The sequence below is a fragment of the Pinus tabuliformis genome, chromosome Q (assembly GCF_031772625.1).
Source record: "Pinus tabuliformis cultivar Carrire ecotype Pingquan chromosome Q, CPIR1, whole genome shotgun sequence".
NCBI lineage: Eukaryota > Viridiplantae > Streptophyta > Pinopsida > Pinales > Pinaceae > Pinus > Pinus tabuliformis.
In genome coordinates this window covers 723,403,660-723,426,769 of record NC_142296.1, presented here as the reverse complement: position 1 = coordinate 723,426,769, position 23,110 = coordinate 723,403,660, and the positions used below count along the sequence as shown (strand labels likewise).

The window sequence follows — 23,110 nt, the reverse complement described above, 5'->3', positions numbered from 1 at the left end:
TAATTCACTATACCACAGTATTATCTCCGGACTCCGTACTATGCCATGAAAAGGAAGACAATGGCAGATCCAAATTCGAGATGTTTTATCTGTGAATTCCTTTAACCAAAACACCACAGCTCAGTTACAGTTACGTTTTATTTTCTGCAGAGAAACATAAAAATTGCCCATTTCGTGAGAAATAGCCGCCATCTCATAAAGAATATTAGTGCCTAAAATGCTGCAATTGAGACTTTGAACTTTGCCAGCCCAACATTGAACAAACAGGGGAACATAGAACAGATAAAATAGAAGAACCCTTAAATGTGATTCAAACAAAGTCCACTACACACAGCAGACTGAAAAAATTAAACCCTCGTGATTCCAAGAGTAGTACTGCAGAGAATGAATAAACGCCTGATTAAAATGTATGTTAACTATAAAATGCATATCCCATTTCAGTCAATCTTCATACGTAAATATTACCCTACCCCATGGTCCTATACCAACTCATCACCAACAAACGAAAGTTAAATATCCAAAAATAGAACTCTCGCCCAAAATGTGCAGCAAAAAATTCCAACCTGTGCAGTAAAATAAATCAAAGCCTCCGTACAATTGGACTCCGAGATCGCCAAATCTTAAAAGTCCGCATAGTCTTGGCTTATAAATAGCTTATCTGAAATCCGGTCCATAAGGATAACTAACTTAAGTTTTTCGATGTTTCTGTTTTAGAAGATGTTTCAATTGAGATTTCTGGCTTTCTACCTTTGCTTCCAGCAACCTCGCCTTTAGACTGTTTTGCCGAATTCCCTTTGGCCATTCTATGAAACCTTTGATGCCTCTTGCAATATGAGGGTTGCATTTCTCTGGGTTGGTCTTTACACCGTGTTTGAAGGGAAGGCAAGCCCCATGAAGAACAGACTGTTCAGGAGAGCTCCAATACTTTGCAGGGGAATAAAACCTGGTCTTTGTTGGATTTTTATTACAGAATTCCCCTTCCCCGGGACTTGAACTCCAATGACACCCTGCGAATGAATCTGCCCTTTTCAATTGCCCTTTTGTACCAGAGCGAGCTGTGGTCGCAGGCTTAGATCCATCACCATCTTCTAAATCCATTTCACTCTGTGAACTCATTTTATCCCCTTTACCTCTAGATAGTTCTTTGTTTCCTCCATGAGAATCACTGAACTCTTCCTCCCCATCTTCAGATTCTTGATGAGAATCACTTGACGCTTCCTCCCCATTACTTACATGTCCACTTGAAGAATCCCATTCCTCATCTTCCTCCCCTTTTTCTCTTTCATCAACCACAATGTTTGCCTTGGCGTAGCTTGAGCTTTGCGTTGTCGATGTGCTTATACCTTGCAATTCATTGGCTACAGCCGGAGGATTCAAAACGCTGCCTGGAGACTCACGGCGTGAAGTACCTGACAGACAATCCCTTGTAGATCTGAAATCCAAACCCACATTGTTGATGTCAAGTGAATGCAAATCTTCATTGCCTGAGAGACCACTATCTGAAGCCAAAGGCTGACCTTTTAGCTCTGTAATCCCTTTAACCGTTATACAGCTAACAGCATCTCTAAGCAACTCTGCCTGTTGCACATGGACAGAATTGTTATGACTTCTGGAACCCTTTCCGTACAGAAAATCCTCCAATTCAGACCTCAATTTTTCTAAGGCCATATGTTTCTCTTCAAGAAAAAGCCTTGCTGTTTCTAATTTCATCTGAACTCTCTCCTCACGCAAAATATCGGCCATTTGGAGCATTTTTCGTTCCTCCTCAAGTTCTTCCCTATCCATAGCATATTTCCGCCTCAACTCCTCCGCCTGCGCCTTATCTTCCCCAATCTCCTTAGCCAACTCATCACAGACATCTTCCATAACTTGTCTAGACTTCCTTTCCTTCTCAAGCGCTTGCATTAACTCCATTATATCCCTTTTAGCCTCTGCAAGCTCCCTGGCCAATTTTCTGTTAAAGACCTCAATCCTCCTCTTTGCTTTCCTCTCACTCTCCAGCTCTTCCTTCTCAACCTGAACTGCTGCCTGGATCCTTTCCTGTTCTCGGCTTTGCCACAGAGCTTTCTGCTCTGCAAACTTCCTCAACAAGTGCTTAATTTCTCTTCTGGAATTTCTCTCTGCAAACTCTAGCTCCTGCACCCGTGCATGAGCCATATCCAGCTCTGATCGCAGGGTTTGAACCATTGACATGCTGACAGTCTGCTGCTCCTCAAGAACTTTCATACGGCTGTGAACCCGGAACTGTTCAGATGAAGTGAAGCCCTCCATAGGGCTTGCCTTATCCGGCGGCATTAAATCTGGCCGTAATAATGGATCATTATCACTCTGAACAAAATTATCCCAAAGAGGACGTCAGCTAATATTCAATCTGAGACTATTATTGTATACAAATTCATCCCAATTTCACAATTTTGCAATGCAGATACGTTTGATTATTTCGTAGAAAACAGATATAAAGCCCATAAATATTATTCCATACAAATACATCCTGGTTTCACAATTTTACAATGCATAAATGTTTGATTATTTCAGAGACAGATATAAAACCCATTCCAAAGAAGGCGTCAGCTCAAATTCAATCGTAGACAATAATTCTGTATAAATACATCGCGATTTAACAATTTTGCAACACATAGGTGATTGAATATTCAAATAAAACACATATAAAGGCTCTATTTGGGGAAAATTTCAGGAAAATAATGAACATCAAGGGCCAATTTCGCAGCCTGCTTTATTAAGACGGAATTAAAACACATATAAAGGTTCTATTTGGGGAAAAATCAGGAAAAATAATCAATATCAAGAGCCAATTTCGCAGCCTGCTATATTAAGACGGACTTCAATACAACACCAATACTCATGGCCCGTTCTATTAAGGCAGATTTCAATAAAACACAAGAACCTGCATCCAGTTATCTTGTGCTGAGACAATTTCTATTGCAACAGGCAATTTAATTTTAAAGAAGAGAAAAGAAGACAAGAATCAATAGAATCAACAGATCTTTAAGTACCCCAAAGAAACTTCCATTACGTGCTGCGAAACCTCCCAGTTATCAACCACGTTTATTCGCCTTCATCCGCTTGTAATCATACTGTTTTCCCCTGCTCTTCAGCATGGATCCAATCGATCCCCATTAACAGAACTCCATATATACGCATCTACAATCTCCGTCAATACAACTTGATACAAATCCTCTCTGACACGACGCTTAAAGCCGAGTACTCAATCCATAAATGACATTAAAATTCTTAGCTGTTAAGACTGCGTGGCAGCGTACAGGATGATAATGCCAGATCGGTTTCCAGAATACGAAGCCAGCGTAAATCCCCAAAAATATACATAATTTCGAAATCAAACAGCCCAAAAAACACCCCCAAAAAAAAGCCGGCTACGCAACTCTGTTTTATAATATTATCGGCCCAGCGAGGCCACGAGAAAGAGGCCTATGGCCATCATCAAGCCCACAATACAAGCCAATAAAAGAAGAGATACGTACCTTCATCAAAATTTGAGTTCTTCAAAGAAAAACGGAAGATTGAAATAAAATACCTGCAAATAATGGAACTTGTCGCCGCAGCTTGGAAACATGTGGTTAGTTGGACATTGTCGTGTGAGTTCCCAAAGCATAGCCGCCAGCCTCCGCGCCGAGGCCATGAGGAGCGCCGTCGACATTGCTGTTCTCCGGCGGACTGGTCGCTGTCTATTTTGATTGCGATAGAAGGGATTGTTGTAAAGCTTCCAGCTTGGACCAGGTGTGCTGGGGTACACTCTTTTGCCACCCATGAGAATCGACCTCTTGACCTCGACTCCGCCATGGCTCGCTGCCGTGCCTTTCGTTTTCATTTGGTGTTTTTCCCTATTTCCTGCTCGCTCCGTGGGGGAATTTTATTTGGCGTTTTTTACTTTCGTGCATTTTATACTGTTATTAATTTTTATTGGATCTACCGTCCCTCGATCCCGCGACCTTTTTTACAGAGACTCGGGATTCTAAAAATAGAAAGCAGAATGGGGTGCGGCGCCACGTGGAGGCCTGAGACGGACTTGTCCGGACCTCACCCGTCTCCATCGCTGCAATACCTGCCCATTTAGGATTTAGCGGACAATTTTGGCGGGTCAAAAAACCGCCAAAGTTGTAAATGATTTCAATAAATAATAACATGGATGAAGAAATTAAATGCCCTGCGGTTTTCTGCCCTTTACTCGGTCGTCCAGCTTCCCGCTGACGAATCTGATTGGCTGGTTGCCACGTGTCAAGATGCGTAGCTTTGACTTTTGGACACGTTTGTTAGTCTCCCCGTTGCCAGCCGATCATAGACCGGTGAGCGTGTGCTCACGTCCACGGAACCTTTACCGCGTCAAGGTTTGCTGGTCGTGTGTTGTGGTCGTCACGGACACGTGTTGGTTCCATCCATCTTTGCGGCCTGCTGGGCCCCGCCTCTGGAATATATATATATATATATATATTTATATTTATATATTCGATAACTATATAACCACCTAAATTCTAACTCAGACAACGTTGAAAACAACAGTGGCAAAATTGTAGGTACAGTTTTAGAGAAGACTTTCCAATTCCAAAAAGAAACTGGAAAGATTATCGATTTACGCGGAAAAAGATATGAGAATCCTTCTGATTTGGAAAGAGAGTTGTAGGTATTCAATTTTTCTTTTGGACTCGGAAAATATTTTCTTTTAATAATCGTTCTTACCTTGAAGCAAAATATAGGCCAGGTCTAAGCATTCCCGAGTCCCGACAGCATAAAGTTATCTTTACGTCTGGTTAGGGTTTCGCTTCCATATTTATATGTTACCTAAAAATAGGTAAAATGGAAAGTGTGTGTTATATTTATTTTTATTATTATATTAATGTAATTGGTAAAAATAGTTAGATGATAAAAGTTAAATAATAATCTTAATTTAAATAATTATTTTGTTAATTAATTATTCAAAAAATTATTATATGGGTTAAATATATATATTTGAAAAAATATGACCTATAAAAATAGGATGGTAAAGAAACGATAAGAGTTAAATAACATTTCTAAAATTAACATAGCTATTTAATTTTAAATAATAGTTTTGAAATTAATATATTTAATTTTAAATAATAATTTTGAAATTAATATACTTTAATTTTTAAATAATATTTGTAAAATTATTATAGTTATATAAATTAGATAGTAAACATTATATGCATTAAAACATTTATTTTATGATACATCTTATATTGTTTATATTTGAAAAAACGAGCTTAGATGCATCAAGCTTCAAGAGGGATCAAATCTCTTGAGGTACAAACCTCTTTTAAAGTGAAAAGAGATTTGCTCCCTCTAGGCTTTTATAGATCACGGTTAAGATGGATCTAGGTTGGTTTTTATATACACACATACCATATCTAGGTTGGATACTTGTCACCCTCTCTCTCTCCACATTTCTCTCTTTATGTATTTCTTCCCTCCCTCTCTCCCCCCTACAACTCCATCCCTCCTCTCTCTCTCAAGTCCTCTCCCTTTTCCTTCCTTTCTCTCCCTTTCTCTCCCACCTCCCTCTCTCTCCTCCTCCTCATCACTCCCTCTCTCCTTTCCCTCCACCACTATCACTCTCTTCCTCCTTATCTCCTTCTCTCTCCCATTCTCTCCCCCCTCCATCTATGTGTCTCCCTTTCTCTCTTTCCCTTCTCTCCCTTTCTCTCTCCTATCCTTCTCTCTCTCTTCCCTCATCTCCTCTCTCACTCACTCTCTCTCCATCTCTCCCTTGTCACTTCCTCTCTCTCCCCACATTTATCTTTCTATGTTTTTGTTCTTCCCTCTCTCGTTCTCTCTCTCAAGTCCTCTCTCTCTTCCTTCCTCTCTCCTCCTTTCTCTCCCACCTCCCTTTGTCTCTCCCCCCGTCTCTCCTCTCTATACCCTCCAACTCTATCACTATCTTCCTCCCTCTCTCTTTCTCTCTCCCCCTCTCTCCCCCCTCCATCTCTATGTCTTCGTCTCTCTCTCTCCTCTCTCTCTCTATCACTATCTCCCTCCCTCCTCTTTCTCTCTCCCCCTCCCCCCTCCATCTCTATGTCTCCCCTCCTATCCTCTCTCCCTCTCTCTCCATCTCTCCCCTGTCAATCCTTCTCTCTACCTCTATATCTCCATGTCTTTGTTCTTCTCTCCCTCTCTCTCTCTCTTACACCTCTCTTTGTCTCTTTCATCCCCATCACTCTCTTTGTCTTCATCCCTTAGCTTTGTCATTATCTCATTCCCTCCCTCCTTCTCTCTCCCCCCTCTCTCTCCCTCCTTCATCCATATGATGGAGAATTTTCGCTCTATGTAATCATTGTTATATGTAATGTCTAAAATATTTCACATTTTAATTTTTTATTGTGAAATAAGTTGTGTTTTTGGCATGTGGTATTGATAATCTATGGTATTGGCCCATGGTATTGTAGCAAAACCTATTTACAAGTTAATAATATCCATCGTAAATTGGGGTGGATATCCATGGTTAAGAAACTTGTTATATTTTAAGTTTATTGTAACTATTAAGTTTTTATGTGCTTAGTAATTAAATTTAAATATGGTTCTTGAACCATGGCAAGGCTCTAACAATTGACTTCCATTTGTCTATTGATCACTATGAGTTTAGCATTGACCAATACAAATTATAATGTTAAAATTTGAAAAATAAATATTTGTTTTTCAACATTATTAAAAAAAATACTTTTCAAACATTTGATTGAACCATAATATAATATAGTATAATATATTTTATGCCATAATTAATGGATATGGTTGCAATATTCATGCATGATTTTTAGATATTTGTATAGCCATTTTTTATTTCTAAGCTTTGCAAGAAAGTCATCCAAAAATAAAATACTTGAAAATAAGTTATGCTCAAGCAAATAACATATCTACCAACAATTACTTCCCTCCATTATTTACTTTTTATTCTGCACTTATGTAGGAATAAAATTGTAAATGTGTAGAATTACTAGTGGTTACTACCCACCAAAAATTATGCAAGTTCTTTCACTTAAGCAAGCAATTGCTATAGGATGATTTGTCTATCAACCATTATTGATTTAGCATTGACCAATGTAACTTATAATTATTTATGCAATTTTCCCAAAGCATAATTTCTAACTTGAATTGGAGGGGTTAAGCTTCCTTACAAAACATAATTACAATATAACAAATTGAATTTTATCATTTTTATTACTTTTGACTTTTTATTACACAACAACATCTCCACTTATTACTTTTGAATTTTTTATTACACAACAACATCTCCTCCATACTTGGTTGGATATTAATTTTAACCTATTGTTATTATTTTTTAATTGAATAGAGGGCCTCTGGGCCTGTGTGTGTGTATATATATATAGAGAGAGAGAGATAGGCTTGTTACAATATCATTTCTAAAATATTTTGATGTCTTAAGATCTTATTGGGCTTAAATAAATTGTTTAAATATCCATGTTAACTATAGAGAGAGAGTTTTTGTTGACCATGATAAAATATTTCAATGTCAGAAGTAATTAAAAGTAAAATAATCCAATTACTTTTTAATAAGAGGGAGATGCCTAATTAATTCATTAAATTCTTAATATAAAATTGATATGTGCCTTTCAAAAAATATTGATAATAATAAAATATTCAATGTGTGTCCTGAATAAAATATTTCATTGTGCAAGATTAAGTAAAATAGAAGTGTATTTAAGAATATATTAATAATAGAAAAATATTTTCATATGAATAATGTGGTGCTTAAATAAAATATTTAAGTGATCATGTTAAAGTAAAATATTTCAATGTCAAGTTGTCTTTAAGTTCAACTTTTTGAAAAGTTTTCTGGTTTATTTTACAATCTAATTATGCAATTTTCCCAAAGCATAATTTCTAACTTGAGTTGGAAGGGTTAACCTTCCTTACAAAACATAATTACAATATAACAAATTGAATTTTATCTTTTTTATTACTTTTGACTTTTTATTATTTACTGACTCAAGATTTAAATCTTTACACTACAACATCTCCACCATACTCGGTTTGATATTACTTTTAACCTATTGTTATTATTTTTTAGTTGAACCGACAAATAAATTTCACTTGCGTAAAACCAATGTTGAATTTATATTTTGTTTATACATAATAATTATATCGATTTTAATTAGGGATTACTTAGATTAAATTTGTTAAATGTTAAACATTTACGCTTGACATCTACCCCATACCACCATATACCAGGCTATAGAGGCTTGTTACAATATTATTTGTAAAATATTCTCATTTCTTAAGATCTTATAGGACTTAAATAAACTTTTTAAATATCCATGTTAACTATATATAGAGAAAGAGAGTTTATGTTGACCGTGATCAAATATTTCAATGTCAGAAGTAATTAAAAGTAAACTAATCCATTACTTCTTAATAAGAGAGAGACATGTAATTAATTCATTCAATTCTCAATATAAAATTGATATGTGCCCTTCAAAAAATATTAATAATAATAAAATATTCAATGTGTGTCATGAATAAAATATTTCATTATGCAAGATTAAGTAAAATAGAAGCGTATTTAAGAATATATTAATAATAGATAAATATTTTTCATATGAATAATGTGGTGCATAAATAAAATATTTCAATGCTCATTTAAAAGTAAAATATTTCAATGTCAGAGTTGTCTTTAAGTGCGACTTTTGAAAAGTTTCCTCGTTTATTTTACAATCTAATTTGTGTAGAGTCCGACAGGGATTCATTGAATTTTTTCGGTTTATTTTACAATCTAATTTGTGTAGAATCCGACAGGGATTCGTTGAAACCACAAGATTTACGGGTGAACTCTGACCAATAGGAGTGCCCCAGGGGTTTTTCAGGGTGTTGAATCCATATATGCAGTCAAAAGATACGTTTAAACAACACAAATCAAGATCTGACCACAAATTTTTTCACTGGATTCCACCAGAAATCCACTAGATTCCGCCAGAAATCCACTAGAAACTCCAAAAATTTGCATGGAAAGATAACTCCTCCTTTCAATGTCAATTATGTCATCAATCGATTTTGTCTAAAAAATCACAAAGATTTATTAGAATTTTAAATTTAAATTATGTAGTCTACACTATCCAAGTGCTCAAGGGGACTTTGAAAACATCATATTCATTTATGGATTCAAAAATGCCCAAAGCAAAAAACCATAGATCCATAATTCTCAAGATGGATTTGGTGAAGGCTTATGACCAGGTAAATTAGGAATTTCTAAGGTTGTTACTCCTTCATATCGGTCTTCTCATGGACCCAAATTGGTTTTCCTATTTGGAGTGTCATGCGACACCTACTAAACACTCATACTTAGTTTTTCATGTTTTCCAGACTAAGCCTACAAGCACCATTATTGTTATTTTCTTCCATTATTAGTTATGTGTGGAATAATCATAACATACAATACTACCAAACAATGCCAAGCCAAATAACAACACGATATACACAATTTTATAATTTCATTTATAAAATTTCAATACATAATGTACATATGTTACAAGGGGAGGTTGGTTCACCCAAACTTGGCCTCTATCCGAATTTCTATTCAACTCGGCGTTCTACCCACTGTGGCACCACCAGCACGCCCAACCATGCCTTCTGCCTGTTGATCATAGTCTACCCGCCTCTACACATTATCGCACAGCACAGCGCACTGTCATGCCTGCCCGCTGTGGTCTGGGTCGGTGGTCTGCATGCCCTGCGACTTACGCCCGACCCACCTGTCATAACCTAAACACTACCGCACTTGTCACCTAGTTCGCCCGCCCTACTAGCTCATTTATGTGCCTCCGCAATGTTCTGCACTCTACCCGAACTCCCAACTCCTTCGCACTGTGAACTGTGGTTGGTTGTGTTTGATGGTTGATTCCTCACTCGGCCCTTCCATAGTTATATGCTCGTCTCCCATGTGTTGTTGTGGGGGTCGTGTCGCTTGGGGTGTTGGCCCACCAAGCTGACCCGCCCTTCAAGCTCGACACACCCATATGTAATACATTGGCCACACCGCAACTTCACCCAATGCTCCATATAATTACCTCCTCACCGTCGGTCCAACACAATTGATTTCCACTTCACCCATGCTCGGTTATGTGAGCTCCGGGTGTGCACCCCCATTGCATACTTCACCAATCGTTTTTCCAAGTCGTGTCTCCATTGTGTTGACTCACCCATGGGCACCTTGCCCAGGCATGCGCCTGCCCTAACACCCAACTCGGGATGCCTAGTCACATTTGCCTGCCACATGCTTGCTCATCGCACTCAGGTTACACCCGCCCATCATCGCACATGGGCAGGCCTATGTCGCGTTTATCATATGTGTGCCCGTGAGGGGTGCCCGATTGAGATGCCGACTCGCGGTCTTGACATGCTCCCCTGCCATGAGTCATTGTCATCCTCGACAATCCTACCGACTGCATCAACCCATCATAAAACTCAACAATCTCCTTTTTCCATATCCACAGCAAATCCTTTGTTTCCTAACCACTCTCCTCTAGTGCACCCTTCCATTAGACGAAGAACTCCCTCCGTGCAGCACTCCCAACACATGTAGTCCTAAGATCCAAGATCTTATCCAAAATAAAGTGTGGCATGTCCATAATCATGGTTGGTCCTCTCGGCAGTGTTTTCCTCTCAGGATGATGTGCATCAAGTCTACATCTCTTGACCTGACTCATATGGATCAAAGGATGTTTCAAACGCATGTGGTTTGGAAGCTCCAACTCATAAGAAACTTCCCCAACTCGCTTCTTCACCTGGAATGGCCCTTCAAACTTCCTCGTTAAAGATCTCATAGTCCCTTTCAGTGGCTGAAATTGATCTCTGGTGATCCTCAAAAAAACCATGTCCCCAACATTGAAGTGTGTGTCTTGTATATCCTTATCTTCCTGTTTCTTCATTCTCCATGCATCATCATGTAGGTGCACACGTGCTAATTTCAAAGACTCCTCCCGTGCTGTAAAGAATTTCTTCGCATGTGGACTCCTTAAAAATCCTATGGGTAGCATAGTGTGTGGAGCAACTAGCACCTGTCCATTGACCAACTCAAATCGACTATACACGATTGCATAACCCTTCTGCATGTTGTAGCTAAACTGAGCCACATCCAAGAGTTCAGGCCAATTCTTTTGATCATACCTCACATAATGTCTCAAGTATTCCTCCAGTAGTGCATTAATCATTTAGTCTACCCATTTATCTGCAAATGGTAACTCGAACTCTGCAGCAACTCTTTCATGACCAACTTGAACAAAGTGGTCCAAAATCTGCCTGTAAATCGTGGATCTCAGTCAGACACAATACTCAATGGCATCCCCCAATACTTCACAACATTCTTGAAGAATAACTCAACAGTCTTCTCGGTTCCACATGGTATCTTCGTCAGAATGAAGACAACATACTTGGAAAAATCATCAACAACGACCATAATTTCATTATACCCCTACACCTGCAGTAAATGAGTGATGAAATCCATTGAAGCACTCATCCATGGTCTCTCTGGAATCGGTAAAGGTTGCAACAATCCTCCCTGTCTCTAGTTATCTGATTTTTCCTGGTGACAAATGATGCACCTGGTATACATACTCCTCTACATCCTCCCTCATCTTCTCCCAAAAGTACCCCCTCTCCAACAATGTCAAAGAACGACGCTATCTTGGGTGGCCAGCCCATGGAGAATCGTCGCACCCCTTCAAGAGGTGCCTCCTAAATCTAGATGACTTCAAAATTTAAAGTCAGTTCCCATAGAACAAAAGTCCATCTCATAGGAAAAACTTTTGAGTCTTCCCCTCCTTTACCTGCTTCAGAATGATCTTCGCTTGAATATCGGTCTCCACACTAGCTCGAATTCTACTATTCATTTCATCGGTCATATGAACCTGAATCCAACTATGCTTAGCCCAATCCTCTCCCTCCTCAAGTGCAGCTAACTGTCCCTTCTTACTGAGGGAATCTACAACTTCATTGAGTCTCCCTAGTCTATACTCAATAGTAATGTCAAACTATGCCAAGAAGTCCTGCCAACGAGCTTGCTTCACTGACAACTTCAGTTGGGATGAAAAATAAATCGCTGCAACGTTGTCAGTATTGACAACAAAAGGATTCTCAATCAAGTAATGCATCCATACCTGTAAATAGTGGATGATCGCAGTGATCTCCTTTTCATGAACCAGATACTGTCGCTCTCTATCCTGCAACTTCCGACTCTTATATGCCATCGGATGCCCATCCTGGATGAGTAATCCCCCTATCGCAAAATATGAAGCATCAGTGTGCACCTCGAACAATCTCTCGAAGTCAGGTAGCCTCATTATCGGTGTTGTTACCATCTTGTTCTTTAAATCCTCAAATGCGGCTCGACACTTCTTCGTCCAATTCCATCACTTGTTCTTCTTCAGAAGGTTTGTCAGTGGCGTAGTTACCTTAGAGTACCCCTCTACAAACTTATGTTGGTAGTTGGTCATCCCCAAGAAAAATCTCATACCATGGACATTCTTTGACTCGGCCTAATCCTCAATCGCATGTATCCTACTCGACTCCATCTGTATGTGACCTTGACCCGCTATGTGTCCAAGGAACAAAATCTCAGTGTGGGCAAACATACACTTCGACTTCTTCAAGTACAACTAATTTTTCTTTAGTGCCTCAAATACCAAAGCCAAGTGCTTCTTATGATCCTCCATGTTATCACTGAATATCACGATATCGTCCAAGTATACTACCATGAACAAATCCAAATATGGATGCAAAACATCATTCATCAATGTGCAAAACATAGCAGGAGCATTGCACAACCCGAATGGCATGACAAGGAACTTAAAACACCCATACCTTGTCACAATCGCGGTCTTCTTCTCATCCCCCTCTACTATCCGCGCCTGATAGTACCCATGCCTCAAGTATAGCTTGGGAAACACTCGGCCCTTTGCAAGGTTATCGAAGCAATTCACAGCAAGTGGTAAAGGATACATGTTCTTTATCATTTGCTTATTTAAGGCATGATAATCACATCACATCTTCAACTCATTCATATATTTCTTCCTCTAGAACAATACTGGAGCACCATATGGGGACCTTGAAGGTCATATGAAAGTTGCATCAGCAAAATCATTCAACTGTCGTTTCAAATCCTCCAACTCTAGTCTTGATAAATGATAAGGAGATTTTTTCGGAGGTTGCTTCCCTAGTTCTAGCTCAATGTTATGGTCCACTGCACGTCTCGGTGGAAGTACTTTCGGAAACTCATTAGGCATCAAATCTGCATATTTGTCCAATACCTCGAAAATCTCAGTTGGAATGGGCGTCCCCACTCCATCATCATAATCAACCTCCCGATGACTATCGCATATGTCTCAACATCTGAATCCCGCATCGCCCTACTCATACTTAGTGCAGGCACATGTTGCACCTTCACTTCCCTTCTCTGTTGGTGAGTAGGTAAAGCCCACTTTTGTGTGTCTCCAATCAACATAATATTGTCACAAAATGGGACAACAATTTCCTTGTTTCCCTTCAGAAAATCTTGCCCCAATATCATGTCAAATTCGTTCATCTCCATCACCATGAAGTCCAAACAACCCTGCCAATCTATAATTCGAATTAGCACATTATCTGCCAATCTTGACACTTTAGCTCTCGAATTCACTGCCTTGACCTCCACATCCTTTGGAACAATCTGCAGTCCAACTTCCTTCGCTAGCCCTATCATCATGAAGTTATGTGTGGCACCTGTGTCCACCAAGGCTTGGATGGTTCTTCCATGAATCTCCAAGTCAAGAAACCCCAAACTATGCAGCCAATTTTTCTTTTGCTTAGAAACTTTAGCCTGCATACATCTCTGGTCTCTCTTGCATCATGTTGTACTGGCTTTGATACCATCTGTCACGGCCCCAAATCAGTTTTCCCATTTGGAGTGTCATGCGACACCTGCTAAATACTCATACTTAGTTTTTTTCATGTTTTCCGGACTACGCCTACAAACACCATTTTTGTTGTTTTCTTCCATTATTAGTTATGCATAGAATAATCATAACATACAAAAGTACCAAACAATGTAAAGCCAAAGACAAACACAATATACTCAATTTCATAATTTCATTTATAAAATTTCAATGCATATTGTACATATGTTACAAGGGGATGTTGGTTCACCTGAAATCAGCCACTACCTGAATTTCTGTTCAACTTGGTGTTCGGCCTACTGTGGCACCAACCATGCCTTTCGCCTGCCAATCACGGTCTACCCGCCTCTACATGTTATCACATAGGCTGACGCATTGTCATCCCCACCTGTTGTGGTCTGGGTCGGTGGTCTGCACGCCTTGCGACTTCCACCCAACCCATTTGTCGTAACCTGAATATTGTTGCAATTGTCACCCAGCCCGCCTACCATGCAGGCTCATTTATGTGCCTCTGCAATGTTCTGCGCTCTACTCGAACTCCCAACCCCTTCGCACTATGAACTATGGTTGGTTGTGTTTGATGATTGATTCCACACTTAGCCCTTCCATACTTATATGCTCGTCCACCATGTGTTTTTGTGTGGGTTATGTCTCTTGGGGTGTCTGCCCACCAAGTTGACCTGCCCTTCAAGACCTTCACATCCATATGTAATACATCAACCTCATCGCAACTTTTCCCAACACTCCATATAATTACCTCTCCATCATCGGTCCAACACTTATTTGATTTCCACTTCACCCATTCTTGGTAATGTGCACTTCGGTGCACCCTCGCCACATACTTCGCCAATCGTGTTGCCAAGTTGCATCTCTGTCGTGTTGAGTCACTCATGGGTGCCTCACTCACGTGTGCGCCTACCTGAATTCCCAACTCGGGTCACCCAGTCATGCTTGCCCGTTGCACTCGGGTCATTCCCACCCATCGTCGCACTTGGGTGCGCCCATGTCACGTTTCTCCTATGTGCACTCGGGAGGGGCGCTTGAATCACCCGAGGGCAATGATGTAGATTCGGGGTCCTGACATGTCTTGATTGGAAGGTGATGAATTGGATTATGGGTTGTATCACCTCAACAAATTTTGCAGTTCTCATTAATGACTCTCCCACGACCTTCTTTACTTTCTATCATGGTCTGCAATAGGGTTGCCCACTGTCCCCTCTATTATTTATGATAGTCATTGAGGGTTTAAGAAAAATGATAAAGGATGCCAAAGTAAATGGTGATATCAAAGGTATCAAGGTTCCAAAACATATTTTCTACACACACTTGCTTTTTATTGACGATGTCCTGATCTTTGGTGATGGAATTGTTACTGAGTGGAGGGCATACAATGTAATTTTTTCATCCTTTTGCAATGCTTTTGGTATGTTGATCAGTTTGATTAAATCCTACTTTTTCTAATATAATATTTTCGTTGACATTTTTTATTTTATTACCACATTCCTTCCTTATGAGGTGGCTCAATTAGAACAAGGCATTACATATATTGGCTTTCACCTAAATTCAAATTGTTACCAGGTGGAGGACTGGTTTTGGCTTCGTAACTGCATTGAATGGTGTATTAGTATCTGGTGTAATAGGTGGATATTAATTAGCGGGAGGATGACATTGGTGAAATCGATCTTGGAGACTATGTCAATCTACTGGCTCCCGTTATCTAGGTTGCAAGAAATACTTTGAAGAGGATCATATAGTCTAATTTTAAGTTTCTTTGGGCAAGGAAGAAGCAAAGTGGTGGATTCCATCTGGTTAATTGGGAGTTGCTATCAAAGCCAAAAGGTTTTGTAGTTTGGGGTTTTAAGAACCTCCACCATTTTGGTCTTTCCCTCACCATGAAAATTCTTTGCAGTGTGATGAGTGGTGTTATCATCTGGAGAAACATCATTGTAGATAAATATTTTAAAAACCAACATTTAACTTATTGGCTTTTGTCTGATAGGAATTTTAACTATGATGGGATATCCAACTTTTGGAGAGGTTTGTTTGACTCAATACCTTGGATTAGAAGATGGATGGCTCGGAAAGTTGGTCAGGGAGATAATGTATGTCTAGGATCTAACCCTTTCATTTTGGGTGGGGGGGGGAGACTTTTTACAAACTGTCTTTTGATCCACTCACTCATCTAGATGTTCATGGGATTTACAATATTTTTCATGCTTATATGTCTGATGCTCAAGATTGGAAGAATGGAAGATGGTATACCTTGCATGACTTAGGTCTTTGGAGTTCTCTGGCCTATGAATGGGACAAATTTGTCACAAAATGATCATTCTAATTATAGGAGGGACATGACAGTCTGCCCTATGAATGTTGCCACATGTCAAGTCATGGCTAGGCTGGCTTACGATGTTATCAATGAGAATGCCGATATTGCTGGTGTTAAATGGTGGATGAAGTTAATTTTGAAATGGTTGATCCTACCTTGAAACTAAAGTGTTTTATGTGGTTGGCTCTAAACAATAGGATATTGACCTGGGATAATTTGATTCAACGTGGATTTGAAGGTTCAAATATTTGTATCCTTTGTATGCAAGGATCAAAGTTTGTAGAACATATTTTATTTTCTTGTAGCTTCTCTAGAGCCTTATGGAAGGAGGTTGTACACATTCTAAATCTTTAGAATTTCAGACCCATTTTCTTTTTGAAAACCAATATTGGTTGGTGTGTTATAATATGGGTCCTTTTAAATTTTTATTGATCTTCATAGCACAGGGAATTTGGAAAATCCGCAATAAGCAGATCTTTGAGGGCCCTCATTTCAACATCCTTTGGATTCTTCCTCAGATCCTTGGGTTATTTTATGACTATCATCGCCCTTTTTCATCCAGTAAGATGCAATTCATCCCTATTTTGGAGGCTCCTATGATAGAGTATAGTGGTTACTTTGATGGGACTCAACATCTGGGCTCTTGTGGTTGTGGTGGCCACATCTTCATGCCTGGAAATATTTCTATACAATTCTGGTTGAATGCAGTGAGTGGCTCCAATACAAGAGCATAGGTCATAGCGATTTGCGACCTTATGTATATTGTTACATCAATGGCTTTGGTTTCCCTTCAAATGTACGATGAACCAAAGGTTGTAGTTAATTGGTTGAACGGTAAATGCAAACTGCAGGCACTTCTCCTACAATTTTGGATGGATCGAATTCATGTGCTTTGGTGACATTTACATATTTTATCGATCCAACATGTTCACTATTGAAAATGTAACTAGTTTTGGTCTTCATAATTGTTGTCGTACTCATTTCAATATGTATTCTATGTAACAAACAAGAGAAGAAAAGAAAATTTCATTATTATCAAAGGATGGGTTTCCTGCTCTTTATTAATGGTCTTCTAGGTAAAAGCATGTTCCCATGCTTCAAGGTTTTTTTAGGTCTTAGAATTTATTGTCATGAGTCAAAGGAGTCAACATCATGTTTATAAGACCCTTCCGAGAAAAATGTAATTGTAAAAAGAATTATTTTAAGTATAGAAAGTCCGAGAGATTCCAAAAGTACAAGTTGGCCTAAAGGAGGGAATTCAACCCCTTGAGAAGGCTATATAAATGAGTAGTTCGACCTCATTTAGTACTCATGTATCCACAAGTTTGATCTATTAAGAAGGAAGTTTGATTTGTAGCTGGGAGAAGTAGAAAAGGAGAGAAAAGGTCAAAGAAGCAAGAAGAATCCAAGAAGGAAGGAAAAATCTATGTTTTAGGCTCTATCTCTCTCACACATGCGAAATTCTAGGGTTTCTTGTCTTGCAGAAGGAGGTCGAAGTTGCAGGAGCACGAAGTGAAGTATCTTGTAACTAGAAGGAAGGATACCCTACCTTGTCTTTCTCTAAGAAGGTCTAAGGAGGAAGGTAAATTAGGGTTTCTATAGAAACCTGCAAGGCTGAAATTGCAGGATAAAAGTTGCAAAACGAGTTGCAGTATTGAAGCTGGAAAGTTGAAGTTGTAGTTTTAAGTTGGTTGGTCTAGAATCAAGGAAGGACTTGTTGGAGGGCTAACTTGGGACTTGGAGAAGGACTTGGTCTAAGGTTGGGGCTTTTGTGTCTCAATTGAAGCAGATTATATAAGAAGAGAAGAGTTTTTCGAGTTTTCCCCTTGGAGGGCTTTTTCCCTGGCCGAGAGCCTAATTTTTGTGTCCTATGTTGTTGTTGTTTCACTCTTGATAGTTGTTTTATGAAAATATCTAAATAAAGAACACAAGAAGAATAAATAAGTTCACAAGTAAGTATTAAATAAAAGGAAAATACAAATTAATAAGATGCCACTTTGAAATTTTAACATTCACAAGGAACTGAATAATAGGGTAGACTCTTTCTTGAAGACATGATCACAGGCAGATGAAGGTTATATTTTCCTTGAAATTTTTTAGGGCGGCTCACTGGTTGGAACACAAAGAATTCATATCCCCACTGGCCATCGTCCCAAATAGCTACAACTTTGACATCAACAATCTTTGTGGTTATTTCGGGCTCACTATGTGGAAACTGCTTATATATGACGTGTTCAATTATACTTCTGTATTACTTATGGTTTTTTGGGATTTTGAGGACTATATGCAATTTTTTTACTTGTCATTCTAGTTTATATTTTTGCATTTGTTGTAAACAAACGAGACTTTTTTTGTTCTTGTTGGCGATTCCGCTACAAAATATTTCAATAATCCTTTTGTTCTCAATAAAAAAAAGACAAAAAAAAAAAAAAAAAAAACAATTTCTCCTTTTCTAGAAAAAAATATGCATGTGTGTTTAATAAATACAATCTAAAAATGTTAAAATTCGAACGTCCAAGATGAAATGTATTGTTGGAAGAAAATGATGCTTACAATCAAGTGTCACTTTTTACATTAATCAAAATATAAGTACTCACATCTTTTGAGGATACCCCTACTATTAAAAACTGGTGATTATGTTTTATTATAATTTATTATTATTATTATCCAATTTTAAGGTCACGACCAAGCCCGACACCATATTGGTGTATGAGACCCCCTTGTTTGTGGGACAAGGGACCCACCTCTATGTAGTGATTTCACTGCTAAGTCTACGAAGGAATACATACTCTATCCTCTCTGGTTTTGAACTTGTGACCTCTTAGGAGGAAACACGTGCTCTTAACCATTAGGCCCACTCAAGTTGTATTATCAAATTTTAAAATAACTTTTAGTTTATCTCAATTAAATTTCTACTATTTTAATTTTTCATTTGCTTTTTTTTTTTAAATTTAAATAAATTTATTTAAATTTTTCATTTTTCATTTTTTTTTTTTTAAATTTAAATAAATTTATTTAAATTTTTCATTTTTTAGTTTAAATAAATTTATTTTTTTTAGTTTAAAGAGAAAAAGTGAAAGCAAAGTATTAAACAAATTGAGTTGCTCTAATTTATTCTTATTTAAAAGTGTGATTTTTTTAATAAGTGGAATAAATTATGTGCTTATAAGAATCAAATTTATTCCAATAAAAATCTTTTGTAAATTAAAAAAGAAAATTACCATATCATTTACTATAGGTTAAAAATAAACTAGGCTAGTTGTCCTCACATGCAATTGTTTAAAAAATTATAATATATTTCAATTTAGTTATGATAAGATATTTTTAATAAATAACTATTTAGATAAATACATCTATTCGTCCTAACTAAATTTAATTAATTAATACAATTTATATTATATATCATTATATCATTTGTTTTCTTAAAAAAAAATACACATCTATTTTTCGAGGAAGGGAAAAGGTTCTCGAAATAGAAAAAGAAAAAAAGAGTTTTTTCCAAAGAGTGAGTTTAAAGATTGCAACTTAGAAAGTTAAAAGCCCATTGTGAGGTGTATTCTTAGGAGGAAATGATACTCGCATTAATCAAATGGTGAGTATTCACATCTTTTGAGGATGTCCCTCCTAATAAAAATCAAATCATTAATTATGTCTGGTTATCAACTAAACCATGTGCAATAGAGATTAATCATTAAATTTCAAAACAGCCTTTGATTCAAACATGTTCAATAGAAATCATTATATTTCAAAGAAAGATCCCACCATTCACATTTTTCATTTACTTACTTTTTAGTATAAAACGTGGAAGGGAATGCAAAAATAAGGAGATTGAATTTTGATGACCTAAAGAAATTATTCAACTTCATTAAGACTAGGTTAGTTCTATTAGTATTTAATTGTTTTGAAAAGTAAACGGACGGACGGACGGATGGATTTTTTTTGTAAATTGATTAGTTTTATTTATTTAATTTTTTGATACGTGATATTTTAAAATTAACATGGAACTATGTGAGTGGTACAATAAATGGATGGATGGATTCACATTTATGAAAGTGATTTTTTTTGTAAATTAAAAAAATTATGAATTTTTTTATTTCTTTGGATACGTGATATATTAAAATTAACATGGAACTATGTGAGTGGTACAATAAATGTTTAGTATATTGACATATACATGTTTATATATAAAATTAACATGGAACTATGTGAGTGGTACAATAAATGGATGGAGGGATGGATTCACATTTATTGGAGTGATTTTTTTTGTAAATTAAAAAAAATTATGAATTTTTTTTATTTCTTTGGATACGTGATATATTAAACAATAAATGTTTAGTATATTGACATATACATGCTTATATATATTATTATGTACCTGTTCTAACCACATTCATTTCATTTTATTTTATTTTAAGTATCTCAAGTGTTTTCAAGTTATGTTTCTCTTATTTCTATGTGTAGTTTATCCTATAGTGTTACATATCAATATATAGTATAATTTAATGCTATTTTTTTTATATCAATATTGATATTTTTAATAATAAATTATTTAAATAAATGTAGAGTACAAATATTTTATTTTTAAGATAATGATTTAAAAATATTTTATTAATAAGATATATATATATATATATATATATATATATAATGCTATATCTCAACTCCAAGTTTAACACTAAAGGAATTATACATTTAAGTTTACAAATATTTTATTTATAAGTTTTTTTCTTTCTTTTTATCATTCAATTTTCTCTCTTTATATATAGAGAGAACCATTATTATCATAGAGAATCTTGATATTGAAATCTTTTATTTATGGTCAATATTGATTTTTTTTGTTATTAATATTTTTTAAATATTATATGTGATCTCTATGTTAAGTATAAAGTAGTTCTACATCCCTTTCATATTGTGTTATAGAAAGCACATCTAAGAAATTTGTTACTTTTAATGCTTACACTTGCACATTCACACATAGTTGGTATGAATATTTTTCCAAAGGTGGACATTGAAATCTTTTTTATGAGTATTTATTTTTGAATTCCACATGTCAATTCCAAGTTAATCATTGAATGAATTACACATATCTTTCATAATCTTTTTTACTTTCATTACCTTATATATAAAATGTTGATATAAACATATGTTACTTTAGCTAAACACACACACCTATTATACTTCAGTTGAACACACACACACACACACACACACACACACACACACATAAACATATGTCACTTTAGCTAAACATATATATACACATTGTGTGTGTGTGTCAAATTCATGTTTAGCATATAAAAAATTGCATCTCTTCCTTCATATTGGGTTGTAGAAAGCGCCTCTTGGTGTAACAAGAGTCAAGGGGTTTGCAACCATTGGACTTGTCCTAATACCTTGACAAATTATATTTTCATTTTTTTAAAGAACCATATAATTATGGTCTTTATTACACCCCTATAGCCTACTAAATTATATTAAATGGTTTTTTGTCATCGCTAGTAAGCACTAAATTTGCACATCATTTCCCACCTTAGAAAGGAAGTGGATAAATCTCTACTCTTTCATAAGATATGATAGGCCTTCCTCTTAAATCTTTGTTTTGTTGATTTCATGTCCACCTTCACTAAGAAATTTTGAAAAGGATAAGACTATCTAAAATTATCTAAATAATCACAACATCTAGTTAGTGTGGATGATTCTCAAGTAGGGTATGTTGTCTAAACCTTGATAGATATAAGAGAGAATACAATGTAAACATTTATAAATAAACACTTCAACACCAAAAATATCAATACATGTACCATGAACATCATGATAATATAGAGAGAAGAACCCTTAAAGTAGAGTAACACCATCAATTATACCTCAGGGAAGTAATCATTTCACATGCCATTCTTGTTATAAAATAATGCATTCGTTGTATATCTAATGCAATGAACATATTTCTCATGAGTATTCCTAGGGATCTAAGCTAACTACTCCTTATTATAATGCTATTTCATTTTAATTACATAGTGGGTCTATTTATCACTCATCAACTAACAAGTGGGCATATTCCATGATTATCGTAACACTATCTAAAACTATCTAAATAATCACAACATCTAGTTAGTGTGGATGATTCTCAAGTAGGGTATGTTCTCTAAATGTTGATAGATATAAGAGAGAATAAACTGCAAAACTTTAGAACTAAACACTTCAACGTTAAAAATATCAATACATTTACCATGAGCAACATGATATAGAGAAAATAACCCTTAAGGTAGAGTAACAATATCAATTATCCCTCATGGAAGGAATCATTTCACAAGCCATGCTTGTTATAAAACAATGAATCCACCACATATCTAATGCAATGAACATATTTCTCATAAGTATTCCTAGGGATCTATGGTAACTACTCCTTATTACAATTCTATTTCATTTTAATTACATAGTGGGCCTATTTATCGCTCATAAACTAACAAGTGGGCATATTCTATGATACTGTAACACTCCTCCCAACCCCTTGTGTTATCTTGAGTTGTTGCAGGTGTTATATGTTGATTAGATTTGATCTCAAAGGTATGTTATGAATATGAGGATACAAAAATTCTCTTCTTTCAATGTCATAAAAACTCAAAAAAAATGCCACCGTCGCATTCAACTCATCAAGGGTTTTCTGATTATATAATTTTTATCTCAATCCAATGCCTAAATTGAAAGTTATGCCCATTCGAAGTTTATCCAAACATATTAGGCCACATCAACTTTGGGCTACCATGTGGCATCCATGTGTGGCCCACATGGCACTGTTAAGTCAACATGACACAAGTCCATGTCATCATGGTTTCCTATGTGGTGTCTATGTGACCAT

General features: G+C 36.6%; 1 protein-coding gene across 2 annotated transcripts; it reads right to left on the bottom strand.

Annotated features, from left to right (window-relative positions):
• Positions 1-255: 255 nt before the first annotated feature.
• Positions 256-3,898, bottom strand: LOC149221579 (uncharacterized). 2 transcript variants are annotated; one of them, XM_089385147.1, is made up of 2 exons: positions 3,554-3,898; positions 256-2,328 (listed from the first exon to the last, which is right to left on the bottom strand). In XM_089385147.1, the coding sequence occupies exons 1-2, from the start codon at positions 3,845-3,847 to the stop codon at positions 688-690; spliced, it is 1,935 nt and encodes a 644-aa protein (XP_089241273.1). In that variant the 5' UTR covers positions 3,848-3,898; the 3' UTR covers positions 256-687. The 2 variants fall into 2 exon arrangements, with proteins under 2 accessions (XP_089241273.1, XP_089241274.1); XM_089385148.1 differs by lacking the exon at positions 3,554-3,898 and adding an exon at positions 3,015-3,545.
• Positions 3,899-23,110: the final 19,212 nt, after the last annotated feature.

Coding starts and splice junctions, on each gene's coding strand:
- LOC149221579 (XM_089385147.1), bottom strand. CDS start 3,847: ATGAAAACGAAAGGCACGGCAGCGAGCCATGGCGGAGTCGAGGTCAAG. Junction 2,329..3,553: donor ACAAGTTCCATTATTTGCAG/GTATTTTATTTC, acceptor AATTTTGTTCAG/AGTGATAATGATCCATTATT.